Source organism: Branchiostoma lanceolatum, chromosome 1 (assembly GCF_035083965.1).
Source record: "Branchiostoma lanceolatum isolate klBraLanc5 chromosome 1, klBraLanc5.hap2, whole genome shotgun sequence".
Taxonomy (NCBI): Eukaryota; Metazoa; Chordata; class Leptocardii; order Amphioxiformes; family Branchiostomatidae; genus Branchiostoma; species Branchiostoma lanceolatum.
Window position 1 is genome coordinate 43,794,761 of NC_089722.1, and position 23,613 is coordinate 43,818,373.

The 23,613-nt window shown below is 42.5% G+C and overlaps 4 protein-coding genes across 5 annotated transcripts; 3 read left to right on the forward strand and 1 right to left on the reverse strand.

Annotated features, from left to right (window-relative positions):
• The first annotated feature begins 387 nt into the window (after window positions 1-387).
• Window positions 388-1,896, forward strand: LOC136424925 (zinc finger protein 84-like). Its single transcript, XM_066413578.1, has one exon. The coding sequence runs from the start codon at window positions 454-456 to the stop codon at window positions 1,894-1,896; it is 1,443 nt and encodes a 480-aa protein (XP_066269675.1). The 5' UTR covers window positions 388-453.
• A 64-nt stretch (window positions 1,897-1,960) lies between these two features.
• Window positions 1,961-6,370, forward strand: LOC136427395 (zinc finger protein 845-like). Its single transcript, XM_066416224.1, has 3 exons — window positions 1,961-2,683; window positions 5,491-6,173; window positions 6,244-6,370. Exons 1-3 carry the CDS (start codon window positions 1,961-1,963, stop codon window positions 6,368-6,370), a joined length of 1,533 nt encoding a protein of 510 aa, XP_066272321.1.
• A 3,345-nt stretch (window positions 6,371-9,715) lies between these two features.
• LOC136427405 (zinc finger protein 135-like) lies at window positions 9,716-10,810 on the forward strand. Its single transcript, XM_066416234.1, has one exon. The coding sequence runs from the start codon at window positions 9,716-9,718 to the stop codon at window positions 10,808-10,810; it is 1,095 nt and encodes a 364-aa protein (XP_066272331.1).
• A 1,332-nt stretch (window positions 10,811-12,142) lies between these two features.
• LOC136424944 (protein unc-119 homolog B-like) lies at window positions 12,143-22,956 on the reverse strand. 2 transcript variants are annotated; one of them, XM_066413608.1, is made up of 5 exons: window positions 22,595-22,956; window positions 17,680-17,793; window positions 16,659-16,764; window positions 14,748-14,920; window positions 12,143-14,012 (listed from the first exon to the last, which is right to left on the reverse strand). In XM_066413608.1, the coding sequence occupies exons 1-5, from the start codon at window positions 22,755-22,757 to the stop codon at window positions 13,891-13,893; spliced, it is 678 nt and encodes a 225-aa protein (XP_066269705.1). In that variant the 5' UTR covers window positions 22,758-22,956; the 3' UTR covers window positions 12,143-13,890. The 2 variants fall into 2 exon arrangements, with proteins under 2 accessions (XP_066269705.1, XP_066269698.1); XM_066413601.1 differs by having other exon boundaries at window positions 16,659-16,767; window positions 22,595-22,955.
• Between the last annotated feature and the right edge of the window lie 657 nt (window positions 22,957-23,613).

Sequence of the window (23,613 nt, forward strand, 5' to 3'; positions counted from 1 at the left end):
AACTTGAGTTCTGCTGAATATCTACCATACCGTGAATCAGAGGAGCTATAGGTCGTTTCTATTATTTATATACGGGCGACATTAGGACGGAATGTAAGATATTTCGGGGTGAGAAAATTAGCGATGGGGGAGGGGGGGCGAAATATCACGTCACTCCTTTCTGGACAAAAGGGTCGTTTTTATCATTAAAACTCCAAGAGGGTTGCTGCAATGTCACAAAAACGACACAAACTACAATAAAAACCATGTAAAAATGAAAAGGAAATTTGCGTGCATGCGTGGTCAACTTCGGAAAAACGGTTTGTAAACCAGATTTATAAAACTGAAGCGGGGGGTGGGCAGTAAGACAGGAGAACCGTTTTTAACGTCATTACGATGGGAGTGGAGGCTGGACAGTTGTTGCAGTAACTTTGCATTTCTGATATAAGCAGAAAAATGCACTCTTGACTTGTCATGAATTCGATTGATGTGTTTCATCTTTTCAAATTGTTTTCTATTATTATCTTAGACATGGCAGAGACAGGTAATGGGTCCCCCACTGCTGTTCCCCAGAGCTCCTGTGATGGGTCTCCTACTGGGGTTTCATCGGGCAGAGATACAAGCAATGTTGAATACCAGCCGACAGGAACCAAAACCAGTTTGGACAACCAGCCAGAAACACATACTAATGAGAAACCCTACATGTGCGGGGAGTGTGGGTACAGGACTATCAGCAAGTCCAAGTTGTCCATACATATGAGAACCCATACAGGTGAAAGACCCTACAAGTGTGACCAGTGTGATTATTCTGCTGCTCAGAAAGGTGATTTAAACCGACATCTAGCAAAACACTCCAGTGAGAAACCCTATATGTGTGGGGAGTGTGGGTACAGAACTATCAGCAAGAACTTGTCCAGACATATGAGAACCCATACAGGTGAAAAACCCCACAAGTGTGACCAGTGTGATTATTCTACTGCTCAGAAAGGTGATTTAAACCGACATCTAGCAAAACACTCTGGTGAAAAACCCTACATGTGTGGGGAGTGTGGGTTCAGGACAGCTCACAAGCATGTTCTATCAAGACATATGAGAACTCATACAGGTGAAAAACCGTACAAGTGTGACCAGTGTGACTATTCTGCTGCTCAGAAAGGTGATTTAAACCGACATCTAGCAAAACCCTACATGTGTGGGGAATGCGGATACAGAGCCACTCGAAAGTCTCACTTATCCGAACATATGAGAACCCATACTGGTGAAAAACCCTACAAGTGTGACCAGTGTGATTACTCCGCCGCGCAGAAATGCAATTTGGACAGCCATCTAGCCAAACACACTGGAGAAAAACCCTTCATGTGTGGGGAGTGCGGGTACAGGACAGTTAACAAGAGTCACATGTCCAGACACATGAGAACCCATACTGGTGAAAAACCGTACAAGTGTGACCAGTGTGACTACTCTGCCGCAGAGAAATCCACATTGGACAACCATCTAGCCAAACATACTGGAGAGAAACCCTACATATGTGGGGAATGTAAGTACAGAACAACTAAAAAGTCTCACTTATCCCAACATATGAAAACCCACACAGGAGAAAAGCCCTACAAGTGTGACCAGTGTGACTATTCTGCTGCAAAGAAATCCACCTTAAACAGCCATCTAGACAAACACACCGGAGAAAACCCCTTCATGTGTGGGGAGTGTGGGTACAGAGCAACTCAGAGGTCTCACTTATCCGAACATATGAGAACCCATACTGGCGTAAAACCCTACAAGTGTGACCAGTGTGATTATTCTGCTGCTCAGAAATCCAATTTGGACCGACATCTAGCCAAGCACGCTGGTGGGAACCCAACATGTGTGAGGAGTGTGGGTACAGAACAGCTCACAAGCTTCTCTTATCCCGACATATAAGAACCCATACAATTGTGACGAGTGCGGGCACAGGACAGCTGACAAAGGTAACCTATCCCGACACATGAGGACTCACACTGGTGAAAAACCCTTCAACTGTGACGAGTGTAATTATTCTGCTTCACATAAATCTACCACTTTGTACCAACATGTAGCCAAACACACCGGTGAGAAACCCTACAAGCGTGACAAGTGTGACTATTCTACAGCATTCAGATCCACCTTGAACCGACATTTAGCCAAACACACCGGTGAGAAACCCTACAAGCGTGACAAGTGTGACTATTCTACAGCATTCAGATCCACTTTGAACCGACATTTAGCCAAACACACTGGTGAGAAACCCTACAAGCGTGACAAGTGTGACTATTCTACAGCATTCAGATCCACTTTGAACCGACATTTAGCCAAACACACCGGTGAGAAACCCTACAAGCGTGACAAGTGTGACTATTCTACAGCATTCAGATCCACTTTGAACCGACATTTAGCCAAACACACTGGTGAGAAACCCTACAAGCGTGACAAGTGTGACTATTCTACAGCATTCACATCCACTTTGAACCGACATCTAGCCAAACACACCGGTGAGAAACCCTACAAGCGTGACATGTGTGACTATTCTACAGCATTCAGATCCACTTTGAACCGACATTTAGCCAAACACACCGGTGAGAAACCCTACAAGAGTGACATGTGTGACTATTCTACAGCATTCAGATCCACTTTGAACACCGGTGAGAAACCCTACATGTGTGGGGAGCGTGAGAACAGGACAGTTCACAAGGCCTACGGTATTTCCCACAATCCTCTGCTGTGTCGGAACTCTGAGAAGACTTATTCATACAAAAGAGAATATCTTCAAATATGTTAACACTGTATAGTATCTGTACATCTACTTAGCCTCTATCAAGTACTTAGTCTGTGACAAAGAATCCTGCAATAGAGAGGAGCATGGTTTGTTAGGAGTATCCTTCGTGTAAAGAGGAAGTTGGTTATAAAACTCAATACAAACTTCTTCCTGTCAAATCTAATATAGGCTACTAGTATCCTGACGTCTGGCTTTGCAATGACATCCTGACAAGATGTTCTGCTTCATTGAAACGTATGCATAAATTTAGAGGCTGTCATGCTTATTATCTCACTTATTTACTAACCTGTACAGTATAAACTATTTATTAGTACGCTAATGATTATGTTATACCTAATGTTTTATATGTTATGTAAAGCGACCGATATGTTATGTGAAGTGACTGTGATGTCTGATTTGTAAGATCTCAGTTAATTTAATTGATTAAAAAGCAAAAATAAAGTAACCAAATAAAAGTTTCCATTGCATTTTTATTTCTATTAGATACGTTGTTGTACTAGCCGTACATGGTCACACCTAATTTCATACATATCAGCGTGTAAGATCTTGTCCTGCTACCAAGCTTTTGTCGTACATATCAGCAGACGCATGATAATAGTTCATATTTACTACTTAAGGGTTAATGACCCGCCCCGTTATGACACCATATACACCGTGGAACAGGCGGGTCATTAACGTTATTATCACAAGCCTATCCAAACTGACCCATATAAGAGAGACAAATCCTTGTATAATACATAGATTCTTTATTTAATACTATACATGTAAAATCCATTCATTGTACATATGATCTTCATATAATCCAATGTAAACAAGCGGTAACTTAATATCGGGCGGTATAATTGTAGATTTCGGTTCAATTGTCACAATTCCTGACGCCTGATTGTTAAATGCTTAGTTGGCTGTGGTAAGAACAATCGTGCATGTTCACGTCCCATTTGATTGTAGTTTTCCCGGATAATATTTGCTCAAGCCGGAAAAAATCCCACAGAAGCGAACACGTATCGGACTGAGATCCTTGTAGGTAGAAACTTGTAAGAGTTTTGGCGATTTTGACCGTAATTTTTTCGATGCCAGCACATCGGTTTGGGGAGCTTACGTGACTTGGACCATGGGGAGGGGGCGTGTTAAGTGCGTGTCACGTTTGTTTTGAACACGGAAAACTGTGGGACTCAGCTCCTCCATGACGATCGAATTCGAACGGGTTCCAATGGCGGGACAAGATGAAATTTGTCGTTTCACGGTAAGGGGAGCATGTAGTTTTCCCATTTATGCAAATAAGCAAGGCGCGTAAGCACAGGCAGGCATCTATTAACACATACATCACAGCACTTCTCAACCACAGCTGTCATACGTCACTAACATGTACACACCCATGCTCTCTTACGTACATTTGGTCATACACATGTGCACTTGTATTCACTCTACCTCATTCTGCATCACTCTTGTACACACTTGTGCACTTGTATTCATCCTACCTCATTCTGCATCACTCTGGTACACCCTTGTGCACTTGTATTCACTCAACCCCATTCTACATCACTCTGGTACACCCTCGTGCACTCTCATTCATCCTACCTATACCTGATGCACCCTGGTACACCCTTCTTATTCATCCTACTGTTTCTGCATCACTCTCGTACACCCTCGTGCACTCTCATTCATCCTACCTATACCTGATGCACCCTTGTACACCCTTCTTATTCATCCTACTGTTTCTCCATCACTCTCGTACACCCTCGTGCACTCTCATTCATCCTACCTATACCTGGTGCACCCTGGTACACCCTTCTTATTCATCCTACTGTTTCTGCATCACTCTGGTACACCCTTGTGCACTCTCATTCATCCTACCTATACCTGGTGCACCCTTGTACACCCTTCTTATTCATCCTACTGTTTCTGCATCACTCTCCTACACCCTCGTGCACTCTCATTCATCCTACCTATACCTGATGCACCCTGGTACACCCTTCTTATTCATCCTACTGTTTCTGCATCACTCTCCTACACCCTCGTGCACTCTCATTCATCCTACCTATACCTGGTGCACCCTGGTACACCCTTCTTATTCATCCTACTGTTTCTGCATCACTCTCGTACACCCTCGTGCACTCTCATTCATCCTACCTATACCTGATGCACCCTTGTACACCCTTCTTATTCATCCTACTGTTTCTGCATCACTCTCGTACACCCTCGTGCACTCTCATTCATCCTACCTATACCTGATGCACCCTGGTACACCCTTCTTATTCATCCTACTGTTTCTGCATCACTCTCCCACACCCTTGTGCACTCTCATTCATCCTACCTATACCTGGTGCACCCTTGTACACCCTTCTTATTCATCCTACTGTTTCTGCATCACTCTCCTACACCCTCGTGCACTCTCATTCATCCTACCTATACCTGATGCACCCTGGTACACCCTTCTTATTCATCCTACTGTTTCTGCATCACTCTGGTACACCCTTGTGCACTCTCATTCATCCTACCTATACCTGGTGCACCCTTGTACACCCTTCTTATTCATCCTACTGTTTCTGCATCACTCTCCTACACCCTCGTGCACTCTCATTCATCCTACCTATACCTGATGCACCCTGGTACACCCTTCTTATTCATCCTACTGTTTCTGCATCACTCTGGTACACCCTCGTGCACTCTCATTCATCCTACCTATACCTGATGCACCCTTGTACACCCTTCTTATGTGTGAGGAGTACGGGTACAGGACAGCTAACAAGAGTCACATATCCAGGCATATGAGAACCCATACTGGTGAAAAACCCTACAAGTGTGACCAGTGTGACTATTCTGCTGCACTGAAATATCATTTGGATCGACATCTAGCCAGACACACCGGTGACAAACCCTTTATGTGTGGCGAGTGCGGATACAGGTCAGCTGACAAGGGTAGCCTATCCAGACATATGAGAACCCATACAGGTGAAAAACCCTTCAAGTGTGACCAGTGTGATTATTCTGCTGCAGAGAAATCCAAATTGGACCGATATCTAGCCAAACACACCGGTGAGACACCCTACATGTGTGGGGAATGTGGGTACAGAACAGCTCACAAGTTTCACTTATCCCGACATATGAGAACCCATACTGGTGAAAGACCCTACAAGTGTGACCAGTGTGATTTTTCTACTGCAGGGAAGTCCAAATTGGACCATCATCTAGCCGTACACGCTGGTGAGAAACCCTACATGTGTGGCGAGTGCGGGCACAGGGCAGCTCAAAAGCGTGACTTATCCAGACATATGAGAACTCATACCGGCGAAAGGCCGTACAAGTGTGACCAGTGTGACTATTCTGCTGCACAGAAATACACCTTGAAGAAACATTTGGCAAAACACACGTCTGGAGAAAAACCCTACATGTGTAGTGAGTGCGGGTACAGGACAACTCAGAAGTCTAACTTATATAGACACATGAAAACCCATTATGGTGAAAATCCACTACAGGTGTGACAAGTGTGGTTATTCTGCTGAAGAAAATGCCTATTTGGACCGACATCTAGCAAAACACTCATGTGAGAAACCCTACATGTGTGACGAGTGCGGGTACAGTGTAACTCAAAAGTCTCACTGATTCAGACATGTCAGAACCCATAGTGGAGAGAAAAGAAATGAATTTGTGAAAAGTTAGAGTATTCAGCCACTCAGTATTAAACACTGGAACTCTATATTGTGTACGGAGTGCAGGTACAGGACAACAGAAGTTATCTAGTCATACAAACATAATGGAACAAAGGAAAACGGATGTAAGAACACTACATGCGTTCTACGTCAATGTGTAAGAACAATACTCTCCAAGCAGAGGAATGGGTCCGGCAGGTTTTTGACGTATTTTTAGGCGTTTTTGTCGGGCTTTCTACTTTGTAATTTTTTTTTGTCTAGCCAACCCACTAGACAAAAAAAAAAAATTACAAAGTAGAAAGCCCGACAAGAACGCCTAAAACACGTCAAAAACCTGCCGGACCCATTCTTCTGCTTGGAGAGTGTAAGAACAAGTCATTTCACAATTCTTAGTGTGCATCTGTAGTCGTGAAGCGTTGCGATCTAAGGTCAAAGTTTAAGGTGCCTTATTTGGAAAGCCGTTTGTGGAGACGTATTTGCGACATTCCCGCTCAGAGGGACCTGAACATAAGACATTACCCACAATCCCCTGCGGGGCTAGAACTGTGAGAATAAAGTTATACATATAGAAGAGAATCTCTACAGATATGGTAACACTGTACAGTACCAGTGCATCTGTTTAGTCCCTGTCAAGAACTTAATGTCGATGGTTACAGGTAAAGATTTCTGCAACAGAATGGAGCATGGTTTATTAGAACTACTGTAAGTGTAATGAATAAGGAGGCTTTGCATAGTTACATTTTTTGCCCCATAAGGTCATAATCAAGACACTCATACATTTTGAGCCATTCCACTACAGTACTTTTTCGAGACACTACAGTATGTTCACCTTGTTTTGAAAAGGTAGTATAAGTTAGGTCATAGGTATATTGTATTGTATACTTCTCTGTATATTGGATTATATGGGCCTGAAATAAAGTTGAAATTGAAAAAAAGAAATTTATAGTATGTTTTTCTGTTCTTCTCATATTCTTTTTGTTCATGCGACAATGCAATTCTAAAATAATAGAAATCAGAAAGGTCACTGGATAGTCTACAATGTTGGCAGTACTTCCGCAACTGGCGGATAACCGGGTGCAAAATATGACCTTTAACCCCACGATAAGTTCACCTTTCACCCGTGATTTCGCACAGAAGACGATTACAGGATTTGGGAGGGTAAAAATCAACACTAGAAGCAGGTAAGAACTTGAGTTACACTTAAGATCTACCTGATCTTGGAGCAGAGGAGCTATAGGTCGTTTCTGTGGTAGATAGGCCACATTAGTACGGAATGTGAGGCTTTTCGGGGCGAGAAAATAATTTGTCGGAGGGGAGGGGGGCGAAACCACAAGAGACAAAAGGATCGTTTTTGTTAGAAAAGCTCTAAGAAGAGTGCTATTCACAGTTGCTACTACACATGTGCATTGTCAAAGGTAAAGGCCCCTTAGACGTAAACAAACCCCGTCGGGGCGTTGTGATGCAAATCCAGACAATGTCGAGACGAGAACTGTTTTATGTATATACAAGCCAGGGGCCTTCACCTTTGACACTAGAGATGCATAGTCGGAACCACGAATAAGCCAGTTCACGGTTGCTACTACGCATGTGCAGTGTCAAAGGTGAAGGCCCGCGGCTTGTAAACAGTGCTCGTCTCGACATTGTCTCGATTTGCATAATAAAGCCTTTACCTTTGACACTGCACATGCGTAGTAACAACCGTGAACTAGCTTATATTGGCTTTCATTATATTGTGTCACAGCAATTGAATATGCGTCCTCTGTGTGGGACCCCCACAAACGCATACATTCACAAACAAACAAACTTGAGGACAAGTTAGAAGCAGTACAGAGGCGTGCCGCCAGGTTCGCCACTGGCGACTACCGTTTGACTACCAGCATTACACACACTCTGCAAACCCTCGGTTGGCCCACCCTTCAACAGCGCAGACAAGTTGCCCGCCTTTCACTTAGGTACAAAGCTGTCAATAACCTTATTGCTATCCCCATCCACAATATCCTCACAAGAAATACTAACATAACCAGAGGACACCAGCAACGTTTTACCACAGTCGCCTGTAAGACAGAAACATACCGAGGCAGCTTTTTCCCCAAAACAGTCATAGAATGGAATGCACTTCCGCAACACCTTATCGAAACAAAGACTACAGATAGCTTTAAAGCTGGGGTGGCCAAGTATTATGGTTACCCCGGCTTCACCCAGCTGTAAGGGGAGGAGCCTATACCTAGTGTGGCAATGTACAGCACTACTTTGTTCGTTTTTTTTGCACCACTTTTTTTATTCTTGTTGACGGCGTGCACCACCATCACCGGCCACACTTGGGTAAGGCCTCTGACCATAAGTCCTAGACACTATGCCCCACGCGGGGTTTTGTCTAGTATCACGACAAGACAAGACAAGCAATGAGACAGAATTACAACAGAAAACATGATAAGGCCTAAAACAAATTTCCAGTTCATGCATGCGTAGTCAACTTTGAAAAAACACATTCATGATAAAAATGAAGGGGGGGGGGGGCAGTAAGGAAGGTTGTTGTAGCAACCTACCAGTTTCGGGATTAGTACAAACAATGCACTCTTGACGCATCGTATTTGCGATTGATGTACAGTAGAATCCGCTTATTTGCATAACTGATTTGCCAGTGTATTTTATGCAATTATAAGGAGTAGTCAATTAACCCTAGGGGACAAAATGAGTGGCACTGAGGGGGGAGGGGGTTGTTGTGGTTACAAGGATGGCACTTGAAGGAAACAGACACACTTTGTGTCAAATTCACTCACTCCCAGGTTATACAAAATGTATCATATTGAATTCATAAGCATATCATCAGTTTATTTACACATGTTGAGTGCAAAGAATGGCAAACTTAGCGAAAAATTGGCAATTCTATTCTTCTGAATCCTATCACAGCAAATGACAATGGAGTAGCTACAGCTTTTTCAAAACACAAAGGACAATAACAGTTCCTATGGTGTTGTCTAACCATAGAAACTATCCATACTCGATTTACATCTGAATGACATTTGCATAAGATCCATAAGAGTTAGTGACTTTTACATGTTCAACCAGTTTTACCTGTTACCATTGGCATTATTTTATGCAAATAGCCGGAGTATGCGAAAATGGCTAATGCAATTATGCCATTTTATTTATAATGGAGTGAATGGGAAATGGTTTGGGTTTTCATAATTTTATGCATATCCCCGAAATATGCTATTAACAGTAATGCAAATAGCTGGAGTCTACTGTATTTCGTTTTTTTTCTTCAAATTGTTGTTCATTATCGTCTTAGACATGCATGGCAGAGGCAGGTGATGGGTCTCTTACTGCTGTTGCCAAGAACTTCTGTGATGGGTCTCCTACTGGGGTTTCATCGGGAAGAGATGCAAGCAATGTTGAATACAAGCCGACAGGAACCAAAACCAGTTTGGACGATCAGCCAGAAGCACATACTGATGAGAGACCCTTCATGTGTGGAGAGTGCGGGTACAGGACTATCAGCAAGTCCAAGTTGTCCATACATTTGAGAATCCATACAGGTGAAAAACCCTACAAGTGTGACCTGTGTGACTATTCTGCTGCACAGAAATCTACCTTAGACAGCCATCTAGTCAGGCACACCGATGAGGAAACCTACATGTGTGGAAAGTGTGGCTACAGGGCAACTAAAATTTCTGACTTATCGAAACATATGAGAACTCATACAGGTGAAAGACCCTACAAGTGTGACCAGTGTGATTATTCTGCTGCACAGAAATCAGCCTTGAACAGGCATCTAGCCCAACACACCGGTGAGAAACCCTACATGTGTGGAGAGTGTGACTACCGGTGCATCTGCAAGTCTCAGTTGTCCAGACATATGAGAACCCATACAGGTGAAAAACCCTACATGTGTTGGGAGTGCGGGTACAGAACAATCGAACAGTGCCACTTGACTGAACATATGAGAACTCACACAGGGGAAAAACCCTACAAGTGTGACCTGTGCGACTATTCTGCTGCACTAAAATCCACCTTGGACCGACATCTGGCAAAACACACTGGGGAAAAACCCTACATGTGTGGGGAATGCGAGTACAAGACAGCTAAAAAGTCTCACCTATCGAGACATATTAAAACCCATACAGGTGAAAAACCATACAAATGTGACCTGTGCGACTATTCTGCTGCACAGAAATCCACATTGGACAGCCATCTAGCCATACACACCGGTGAGAAACCCTACATGTGTGGGAAGTGTGGTTACAGGGCAACTAGAATTTCTGACTTATCGAAACATATGAGAACTCATACAGGAGAAAAACCCTACAAGTGTGACCAGTGTGATTATTCTGCTGCACAGAAAGGTCATTTAAACCGACATCTAGCAATACACACTGGTAAAAATTCCTGAAATGAAGTTCTGTCAAATTTTATATAGGCTATCCTGTCAGCTGACTTGAACAGCCATCTAGCCCAACACACCTTGTGAGAAACAGGTGCATCCACAAGTCTCAGCTTTCCAGACATATGACAATGTGAGTCTTCTGCAGCTCTAAAATCAGCTGTTGTCTGACATCTAGCTTAGCACGCTGATGAGAAACTCTGAATGTGTAGCCAGTGCGGGTACAGGACAAGTCATACATACATGTATATGGATCTGATAAAAATGGATGTAAGTACACTACTAGAGAAGGTATCCAACCTTACATACCGTAAATGCAGAAATGTTCACGATGGTTTTATGTTCACGGTTTTCGCGGCGACCGTTTTACCGCGAACTTAAAACTACCGCGAATATTTTTGTCCAATACTGTAGCAGTGTGTGACTATGGCACTGTGGCGAAGTAAAAACCACGTGAACTTATGCATGTGGAGCATATGTAAATGTATTAAAGAACACTGCATGTGTTGTACGCAGTGTTTGAGAATTAGTCATTTCACACTTCTGAGTGCATATTTGCTGTTGTGATGCATTATGGTCTGAGGGCAAAGTGAAATTGTGAACAATTATTTGTCGAGAAGTGTTTGCAACAATCCCGCTTAGAGGGGCCTTAACCTGTTTAATGTTATGAATAAAATTTTCATGTAACTCCTTTTTTGGCGTACACGGTTATTCTAGCAGTATCCACTAGATATTCTTACCACACCCTTAGAAATCCTGGCCGAACCCGGTTACTAGTATACTTTTAGAAGAGAATCTCTACAAGTATCATAACTCTGTACGTCTACTTAGTCTGTGAAGTTCTTTGTCTGCAGCAAAGAATCCAGCTGCAGAGAGGGGCATATTTTGTTAGAAGTACCCACTCGCTCACCTACCCAATAACTCACCCACCCAATAACTCACCCAATCACCCGCTCGCATGCTCACCCGACCCCTCACCCACAAACCCACCCAATAACTCAACCGACCTATCACCCACGCACTTGCTCGCTCACCCAACCAATCACTCACCCACAAACCCACTCGCTCACCCGACCACTTGCTGTCACTCATCCACACCCACTCACCAATCCATTTTTAGCATTGCACAATTATTCTTTGTTACGTCAAGTCAATTCCATTTCTTGGTACCCTGATTTAAAACGATACGTGGTGTCTTCTAAAAGTGAAGTTGCAGCTAAGTGTAGATTTTCGCATTGCAATTGACCTTGTTATGAATTTTTTAATTCAAGACTTCTGAGAACCAAGCAATTCAATTGACGTGGCCCTCTATGGTGAAAGAAACGACATCTCAGTCAAAAATTGTTCTCAAATAGCGTATATTTGTCCAAGCACAGAAGTAATCGAAGTGGGAACAACATTGTCAGTGTACAGCGCTCCTAGATACAGACTAATTATGGACAGAACAAGCAAAACTTGCAGCACAACTTCAAACACAACAACACAAACTAATCCATACAAATCTAGACCCTATCCACGCCTGTGTACCTCTCACACTCAATTCATAGGATTATTTATAGCTAGTGTGCAATGAGTCAATGTACAATCTTACACATTATGGACAAGTGCGCCCCCTTGCAGAAACATGTATCATTGCAGTGTAGTTCAGAACGACAACAAACCCACCGATTCCACAATTGTTTTGGGCGAGGAAGTCAGTCACTTTTCATTGTACCAACACATATTTCTGCTGCGATGAAGAAAATACAAAAACAAACATACAAAAATGGGTGAAGAAAAGCTGATTGGAAAGACAAAAATCAGTGGATATTTTGGTTTGCCAGAGGAAAATTGTGGAGGTAAAATCTGTGTTTCTGTGGATTTATTTAAAGTCAGTCTCACACAGGCTCTAATTATCTATTCAGCCAAACTGTACAGTACACTCCAGACACCCCCGTTTTTAAAGTGATCCAATCCAAACAGGCTGTCTTTCACAAAAAACTAGACTTTCCCACTGAGTAAAAGGGGATTGCAGTTTCACTCTTTGAACAAACTTTCTGTCAGGGTTTTGAAAATGTGCCAGGACACTGGACTGTGCCACTTTGGAAAAGGGTGGGTATGAGGAGCGTGCAGAGACAAGAGAAATGACAAGGCAATCTCTCAGTAGCCTATGGTGAGATAAAAATATTTGCACCCCTGTTTTAGAGAAATGGACAAGCCTGCATCCATAGTTGAAACAATGACCAAAGCTTTGGCCTGGAACATTGGTATGAGACCCTCTCAGAGCTGTCTTACTGTGACCTTGGAAACATTGACCTTGATAACCACTCATCCTGATTCTCCATTCTGTAGAGGCCATTTTTCTCCATTTGGCAGCCATTTTGGTGACCTTGAACTACAGATATGACATGACCAAATATGATGATTCTGGTAAAAAAAACAACTTTCTTTCAACTTTTAATTCAATTGCAAATTATGTTGAATTTGATCTTTTACACTTTGACCTCTGCAGAGATCTCCAATATGGCTGCTGAGGGTCACCGGAATAAATCACACATTTTTAGCAAAAAGTTCATACAAAAAACACCCCCGCCTTCAAATCAACTGCTCTAACACAGGCTTTCTCTAAACATTCACAAAGAGTAAAGCGGTAATTCCCATTCTATCAGGGGGGTGCTTTTCAGAGATTAAGCAATGCCGAAGTCCATACAAGGCAAAAGTTTATTTTTCATGTTTGTATGTTTACTTGTTTACTTATTTATGGCTGTAGTGCTGCAAACAGTTGGGGGCTTTCACCTCGCAGACACTCGAGGGGACGAAATAAACTTTTATCAACTTTAGTTCATCAACAATCACTACACAAGGCCAGTAACCACTGAAGACTCCACTGGATTAACAACTTGCCACCCCCTAATCTACAAATGGATCATCCTCAGCTACAGCTTGTATCAGCACTGATGCAGGCTAAACCATTTCAATCTGGGGTAGGGTCAGGGTTGTTTCTTTGGAGGGGGCAGGGGTCGCCGGAGTTCAAAGGTTACTGGCCAAAGCTAGACCTAATCTGCTGCCCTGAAGTATCCCATGATTCCCGGGAGGTCTCCCACCAGAGTTCACTGCTGCATGATGCCCCCGTTGTAGGCGTAGTCGGCCTTGTTGTGCATGATGAGGTTGTTGTCCACGAAGTAGAAACTGTCCGATTTTGTCTCGTAGGGGTGGTCGATCATCTCTTGAACTGGAGGGGAAACAATATACAACATTACACATGTACAAAAAAACACACACAGTCTGTAGGGGTGGTCGATCATCTCTTGAACTGGAGGGGAAACAATGTACAACATTACACATGTACAAACACACACACAGCCTGTAGGGGTGGTCGATCAACTCTTGAACTGGAGGGGAAACAATATACAACATTACACATGTACAAACAAACACACACAGCCTGTAGGGGTGGTCGATCAACTCTTGAACTGGAGGGGAAACAATATACAACATTACACATGTACAAACAAACACACACAGCCTGTAGGGGTGGTTGATCAACTCTTGAACTGGAGGGGAAACAATGTACAACATTACACATGTACAAACACACACACACAGCCTGTAGGGGTGGTCGATCAACTCTTGAACTGGAGGGGGTCAGGCAAAAATTTAGAATTACATCATGATAAAATTACATCATGATACATGTGCATAAACACACACATGCACACAGACACACACTACCAAACATTTACACATAAACTGTCCGTTTTGTTTCATACACAGGCACACACATGACATTGTACACATCTACACGGAGACATACACACACACATGCATGCACACACACAGACGCACACGTGCACACACTGAGACACATGTACACACAAACACACACATGCACAAACACACACAGACACATTCATTGTAACACATACAAACACATACACACTCACACACACACATGTGCTTCACTTACTCTGATCGGGAGCCAGCTCAGGAAACTCGTATATGTGCTCGCACGTGTTCTTGCTGTTGGGGATGCAGAAGCCAAAGTTGAAGTCGAAGCTCTTGAGAAGTCGCTCCCTGAAGTAGTGGCGCTCGATCATGCGGAACTGGCTCACCGGCTTGTCTCCTACTGTGAACTCCACTCTGCAGGGAACAAGCAATGGGAGGAAAGTTTAACCTTTCGCCATTCGGCACCCAGTTCTCTATTGGTTACAGAGTTAGGCAGCAGGGAGAAGGTTAACTTTTAGCACACTGAAGTAGCCGTTTGGCACCCGATTCCCTATTGGTTACAGAGTTTGGCAGCAGGGAGAAGGTTAACCTTCAGCACACTGAAGTAGCCATTTGGCACCCAGTTCTCTATTGGTTACAGAGTTTGGCAGCAGGGAGAGGGTTAACCTTCAGCACACTGAAGTAGCCGTTTGGCACCCGATTCCCTATTGGTTACAGAGTTTGGCAGCAGGGAGAAGGTTAACCTTCAGCACACTGAAGTAGCCGTTTGGCACCCAATTCTCTATTGGTTACAGAGTTAGGCAGCTAGGAGAGGGTTAACCTTTAGCACTCTGACGTAGACGCTTGGTACCCAATTCTCTATTGGTTACAGAGTTAGGCAGCTAGGAGAAGGTTAACCTTCAGCACACTGAAGTAGCCGTTTGGCACCCAATTCTCTATTGGTTACAGAGTTAGGCAGCTAGGAGAGGGTTAACCTTTAGCACTCTGACGTAGACGCTTGGTACCCAATTCTCTATTGGTTACAGAGTTTGGCAGCAGGGAGAGGGTTAACCTTCAGCACACTGAAGAAGACGCTTGGTACCCAATTCTCTATTGGTTACAGAGTTAGGCAGCTAGGAGAGGGTTAACCTTCAGCACACTGAAGTAGCCGTTTGGCACCCGATTCTCTATTGGTTACAGAGTTAGGCAGCTAGGAGAGGGTTAACCTTTAGCACTCTGACGTAGACGCTTGGTACCCAATTCTCTATTGGTTACAGAGTTTGGCAGCAGGGAGAGGGTTAACCTTCAGCACACTGAAGAAGACGCTTGGTACCCAGTTCTCTATTGGTTACGGAATTAGGCAGCAGGGAGAAGGTTAAAACAGCTGTCTTACATCTGCTGGTACTGGTGTATGACCAAAAAGTTCTTCATTCCCCATTTAAACAACCACATTCTTTTTTTTCTTTAAGAGCTACTGTTTTGATGACAGTATGGCGTATATCATCTACTTTAGGGCAATTCTGTTCAGTTCTGACCTTGAGGAACTGTGGCGTGACACCAGAGAAACTGTGGTGTGAGGCTTAAGATGCTCCAACTGTTCTGAGCTTGAGAAACTGTGGTGTGAGACCAGTATTTATGTTGCTCCTACTGTTCTGAGCTTGAGAAACTGTGGTGTGAGACCAGTATTTATGTTGCTCCTACTGTTCTGAGCTTGAGAAACTGTGGTGTGAGACCAGTATTTATGTTGCTCCTACTGTTCTGAGCTTGAGGAACTGTGGTGTAAGACCAGAGACACTGTGGTGTGAGACCAGGAGGTACTTACGTTGCTCCGACTGTTCTGGGCTTGAGGAACCGTGGTGTGAGACCAGAGAAACTGTGGTGTGAGACCAGGAGGTACTTACGTTGCTCCGACTGTTCTGAGCTTGAGGAACTGTGGTTTGAGACCAGAGAAACTGTGGTGTGAGACCAGGAGGTACTTACGTTGCTCCGACTGTTCTGAGCTTGAGGAACTGTGGTGTGAGACCAGAGGAACTGTGGTGTGAGACCAGGAGGTACTTACGTTGCTCCGACTGTTCTGAGCTTGAGGAACTGTGGTGTGAGACCAGGAGGTACTTACGTCGCTCCGACTGTTCTGAGCTTGAGGAACTGTGGTGTGAGACCAGGAGGTACTTACGTTGCTCCGACTGTTCTGAGCTTGAGGAACTGTGGTGTGAACTGGTATCTGACGAAGCGGCCGGCGTTGGGGTCAATGTCATCAGCCTCCGCGTCCTGGTCATCGTCTTCTGTGGAAAACATTTGTTTATTTATTTATTTCGATTTACCACATTTGTGGAAGGATTGACATAACAGGTGACTATCAGCTTTTCAAGATGTCATGCCAGACCGGACTGTAAGATTTGGACCATTGCACACCCCTACTCTTTTTCGAAAGGTGTGGTGGGTTCTTTAACGTGCGCGGGGTGTGGCTCTCCCCAAACACGGGACCTCCATTTAGCGTCCTATCCGAGGGACGTCCCTAACCCTAGATGAGCTAGGTACTCATTTACACCTGAGTGAAGTGAGGAAAGTCGTGTTAAGTGCCTTTCCCATTTGTTTCCTCTTATTGTTGAAATTCACCACAAACATGTGAAAGGGGTGGGAGAACAAGTGAATCACCTTTTCTGGCTTTCATCCCAGAAACAACTGTTACATCATTAAACAACAACACAATCAAACTTATTGCACTGTTCTTAATTTGTGATCAGCAAACTACCGTGGCCATGATGCCAGGCAGAGATTGTATGCTTTAAAGGCAACCAAAGCAATATTAGGGCCCAAAAAATAAAAATTAAAAAAATGCTGAAATCTTTACGGTAGTGACATTTGCTAACATTGTTTAGCACATTTGTGTTCTAACTTCATACTTTCACGAGCCTACAAAAACTCCGGCCACAATTTTCAGTGAGCTCTCACATCACAACAATGTCATAATTTTGCATGATGGACGTTGCTATACATTGTCATAATGTTGTTTGAACTAATCATGTATAGAAATGACTAAATAAATTGACTTTCAAAATCTGATTTTCGGGCCCTAATATTGCGTGGGTTACCTTTATTTTAAGGTTGATATTCCAGACCCAAGGTACAAAGTAAAACAACTACAGAGAAATTACACAGACCATGGGAATTGTTAAGTACAAAAATGTACTGACCTGAAGGAGGGGGTTTTGCTATCTCAAACAGAACCGTTCCAGAGTCCATGTCTCTGATCTTGAACCTGGTGAAGTCGATCTGGAACACGTTCGCTTCGGGCTCACACAGGTAGTCTGGAACAACAGGTAAGCACAGGTAAACAACAGGTAAACATCAGGTAAACATAGAACAAGTGAACAACATGTAAACACAGGTGAACAACAGATAAACACAGGAAAACAGGTGAACAAATAAAGGTAAACACCAGGTAAAGAACCTGTCATCACCATCACCATCCTCTATTCTTACAGAGAAGGAGCATTTGTTTCCCAGAACAGGTTTATTGGTAAACACAGGTAAACAACAGGTAAACACAGGTAAACAGTATTTGTACCAAAGGCAGGTTAGCATTTCATGTTCCAGGGTACAACTGGATAGGTCAGTGAACTCTTGCATTTTTCACACCACTGTCCTTGTGTAGAAAAGCTGTCTGGCTATGAGTATGATTATAACATCGTGCATCAAAGCAAAGCCAAGCCAAGTAAAGCATAGGTTGATTAACTGCGTTGGTGCCAAATGATGTATACTTCCCTGTATGAAACGTATTCTAATTAGAGGGACACAAGAATCTGTAGTTCAAATCCTTTTTTTAAACATGGGAACAAATTGAATAAAATATTTTTTTATTCGTTTGACCATGAAACCATGGAACATTTTTTATTATTTGTCCGTGAAACATCACTACAATGGTTCCTATCAAACAGTCTTTATTCCTTGACCGGGAAAGATCACAACCATATCATATGCAATGTTCACAACAACTATCTTTTTGTTAATCCTTAATTCACCATAAAACATCAGAAAAAATATTTCTATCAAACATTTTGATTATTTGACCATGAAACATCACAACAATAGTTCCCATGAAACACATGTTTTCTTATTGGGCTGTGAAAGATCAGAATAATAATTCCTATCAACTATTTCTTTATCATTGATTTGACCATGCAACATCCCAACAATAGTTCCCACTAAACAAACATGTTTTCACCATTTGGTCGTGAATCATCAGAATAATTGTCCCATGAAATTATATTTTTTTCAAATATCACAACAATGTTCCAATCAAACATTAATTTTTTCTTTTGTCCATGAGACTATGAGAACAATTGTTTGCATCAAATATTTTTTGTTCCTTTGACCATAAAACATAATAACAACTGTTGCAATCAAACACGACATTTTTCTCTTTTGTCTATGAGAACAAGTTTTTCCATCAGGTATTTTTTTATTACTTTGAGTTTGACCTTGACATCAGAAGAACACTCCCCTCCCAGCTGCAAACTGTACGCTGAATTAGGCCAATCGTGCATCAGGAGGATTCAATCAACCTCCGTTAGCCATGTGTTGGCCGCTACCATGACAACAGCACGGCCACATTGACAGACGAACGGCTTCGCTGACGAGCTGTCTTGTGTAATTATCTGTTAACGAGCCATCATGGCTGGGACGAACCGATAAATGTTTATGAGAGATGTTGATGAATTGTGAAGTGTTCGATATCTAAAAGACTCAACAAAATTGAGATGCTGGAATCTCTAAATTAGCAGCACATAGGTGCCATTAGATGATCCATCTTAAATGTCTACCTGGTTCTGTACTGTGGAGCCGGTACGATCAACCTTCAGTTTCACCTCCTAAAGGGACTGATCACGACACTCAATGCTGAGAATCTGGAAAGACACCTGGCAGTCTGCCATCAAGCCATGGCCTGAACATCTATGCGCAAGCACGTTTAACCCTCGCGAGACTGAGAACAACAGACGATAAACCTGATAGTTCAAGTGAGTGTTCTTCTTCCGACAGAAACCCCGCCTGCACCCTGTACAGTTAGTGAACCTCCCCCTGTGGAAGACAGGCCTGCGCTAATGATCAGTGTCTGAGGACCAGATGTTGTCCTGGCGATTAAACAGTTACCATGGTAACCAAAACAACACTCCCCAGGAGGACCCATGTAGGGTATTGGAGTGACATCAAGCGATGGCCGGGCCTTGCTGATTTAATTCTGCGGTTCTCGGACATTGCAAAGTACAAATTCAGCACAAGGTGAAAACAGAGCGCTGGTACATGTAGGTAAACTTTAGCAAGTGGTTTTTACTTTGTAAGTACAAATGTGCTGTTAGGTCTAATGTAAAGAATTAGTAAAAACCCCGGTAACGCTTAAAATCGACAAATTTTAGGTCATGTTTTGGGCAATATTTTTTCTAAATATTAACCGATTTTCAAAAAAAAAAATTCTTGCATTCCTTCTTGCACCAGCTGTTGGTGAATCAAGGTCTGAAACAGTCATATGTTATGTAGACTTTGCTATCCACTGGTAACATGTTGGGAAAAAAAGGGGTACACCTGAATGCGAAATAGCCGCGAATCCAGGGCTGTCTCCGGGACCAGTGAGTCCCTACGTAGATGTCCCAGGATGGAAATTTGCTTGTTGGGACAGAAAAAAATCTAACCATATCGATCTAAAAAAATCTGAACTTCATGACTTGAAATTGATTAAAATTTATTTTTTTAAAGCTAAAAATGACATATTTAACCATTTTTGGTGGGGAAAAAACATCGGCTCCCAAACAATGAGGGGTACAGAAAAATGCAAAGCTACTAGAGGCTGCCCCGCTTGACTATGGTACAGACTTGGTTTTATTTTCATGCAGATTTCTGTGTTAAATCTGAAAACCAACAAATTGAATTGGTGTTGCCCTATCTGTGATCCGCCTACACTGATCAGATCTGATTTGTTGGAGGGGACCACGAAATGGAAGTTGATTGTGGTTTTACCCTGAACCTTCGAAGGCTTACTCAGTAACTGACTGCTGCATGTAACTCTATAACTTAGTACTGTATAAGGAACTGACACTCAGGAAATTGATGGCTGTACATGTACATGTTTATGGATGTAAGAAAAGCAAGTTGCAACTCTAATGGTCGTCTAGATTTGGAAATCTGGCTTCAGAGTTTCCTTTTAAATTTGAAGCAAGGTTATAAAAAGCAGGCTTGAATCCCAATCAAAATTATACATGGCCCTGTTGCAATTTCAATAAAGAAAGAAAGAAAACAGTTCAGCAAATTGCAGGTTACAGTTGGTATTTTGAGCCCTGTATTATTAAATATTACAATACATTTCAATCTCTTTTCAGTATCCCCCGATTTAATTTGGATAGGCCGATTGCAGTTTTCCATCCCTTATATGGTCGTTTTCTCACTTATTATCTACCTACTTGTAGCTATAAAAAGGGGTGCTTGTTTTGGACATTATAATCATACAGGAAATAAGAGTTAAGAGGCAAAAACTGGTCTTTATATAGATGACTGTATAGGAGCTATTTTCGTGATCATTAAAAAACCTGAGTGACAATATGTTTGAAATAACATCCTCTGCGCTATTTCTAAATCTCACAATGTTATTGTACGATACTATGACATTTTCCTTACCTAATATGGCTTTGATAAAAGGAACATTGTGTCCAAACTGTCTAAAAGGCAGCCAAACATAAACACAGTCAGGTGTGGATGAAGATGTCATGTGGACAATTTCATACTAATCTGCTTAATTGTCATGGAAACGGTGGATTAACTCAGACAACAATAGGAACACAAAGGGGCAGATCTGGTCTGGGAAGACTTAGTAATACATGTTGTCTTCATGAATAGATTCATCAGGCTGGTAAATTGATCAGCAAGGATCTGCAATAATAATAACACAGACTATAAGACATTTACTTGTTTCTAAGAAGGATCCAGAGACTGAGAGAGACATGTCAAACCTGATTTGTGACCTATTTCTGAAGATAATTGGAAATCTCTTGATCTGAGTGGTCTACTCAGAAAAATATAAATAGTAAGTATAGAATCTGATTAACATGTAGTTCCTGACACTTTCATTCTATGAATAGCTTGATCTGGTTGGTAAGTAATTTGGGAGGTGAAGTTAATGTAACCAAAGTTACACTTCGGCACCTTGTATTGAAACCTGCCTTCTTCAGTGCGAATGAAGAATGTCATCTCAAAATAGGCTACAAAATTGGCACAATCAAGGAGGTTAAAATAATAAAATTCTAACCTCCTTGGCACAATGCAGTGGAGAGAAGCAGGTTCACTATAACCTGGTGAAGGGAACTGACAAGTTTCTGAAACATTGGCAGGTAGATAATTTTTGGTTGTCATGCATGAAAATAACTTTACCTTTCAGCTTTCTTGAATATACGACTATAGCAAGATTCTGGTTTTCCACACAAACCTGTTTTTATCTTGACTTCTTGCTTTCAATCTGCACTTTAACTTGTCCCAGAACCAAGAAAATAAATTGGGGCGGGTTTCGTGGTCTTATGCAAAATTCCTGTAGAACTAGAAGGGGCAACGTCCTAGAGGCCATGCACCCATCATGACTTGTCATTTTCATTAAGAACCAATCAAGTGTGTCAAACTAATAAAGGAGGATTACGTTTTACCTTAAGTCTCAAGCAACTACATCAGTGGATCACAGACTGTTAATTTTTTCTTTAAATTACAAAGTTTTTAACGTATCTAGAGTGATATCTGATATAACGTTATAGAAACCGATTCTGACACCTGTTTACCCAAGTTGTCTTATTCCGTACCGGTAGCTACGCAGAAATTACGTTTCTACCAAACAGAAACTAACTTGTTTCGGCCTTCTGTTCAGGAAATCAGCTCGCCTTGGAGTTCATGGTCAAGACGGCGGGAAACTTTCACTCTTTTTTCTCCCCCAAGTGAGATAAGACACACCTGTTAGTGTAACACTTGCTACAACATTCCTTATTCACAGTCTACCATGGCAGCCGGCAAACAGATCTGTCTGTACGCCACTCACAAACCGGTAACTACGCGCGCTAAGGAGCGGGAAAACGGCCTTACTTTCTGTGACTTTGGGGAGTTTGAGGACGTCATCCGGCGAGATGTTCTCCTTCTGTAGAAGTTCCTCTTCTGTGATGTAGTTTTGGTTCTTCTCTGTTTTCTTCTCTTTGGCCAGTCGGCTGATCAGCCCTCCCCCTTTCTTTTTCTCTCTCGGCGCGCTCATATTGCCTTGTAACAGTCACTACAGTCCAAGCTCTACCTCCCCCGAGTCGCAACAGTCGCTAACACCAGATCTTGCGTCTAGAACCAACCGAAAGGCGCTGCGAACAGACAATTTTGTTCCGACTTTCTCCCAGAAATGTGAAATGTTGTCGCACAGACACCAACAAGATGGACGCCGTCCGCGCACGGCCCGACGGGAAAATACGTCATTTCCGGTTGGCCGCGGGGAATATGAAAAAATAAAGACTTTATCCTTAAAAGCGTCGCCTCTGGGCAGGGATTTATCGGCTGGATGAAAAGATCAGCTGTGATATCGGAAATGTGATAAGCCGTATGATAGAGTCGTTACTTTGAACTTAGCTGTGCGCGGAAGTATATCATCTGCAACTCGTACAGAAACCGCTAGGTAGCGCACATGCATGATCATGCCAGAGACTGAGATCCTTTCATGTTATGTTAGTGTAGTAAAATGTCATGGTTTACAATCGTTACTTCTCAGATTTCTTCAGAAAAAAATTGCATCGACAGGCGAAAAATAAATATTTTTTTTCAAATAGTCTTGGGCGAAGATAAAGGTTTACATAACATTAAGAATAAGAGGATTATTAAAATTTTAGCTTTGTATGGCTCATTTTTTGGAATGCATTCCTTTCTTTGATCTAGTACTATAATTTCAGTAACAAAGGACAGGGTGGGGTTACGTTAACTATGTGAAATTGCACAGAAGTGTTTTGATGTGGCTTCTGACTGGAGGTGGTTGGCTGACCAGGTTTGGCTGAATATACAAATATGGCCTCCAAAGGTTCATATTAAAGTTGAATAGACGCACAGGGGTGGCGCCCATCTCCATTTCTATA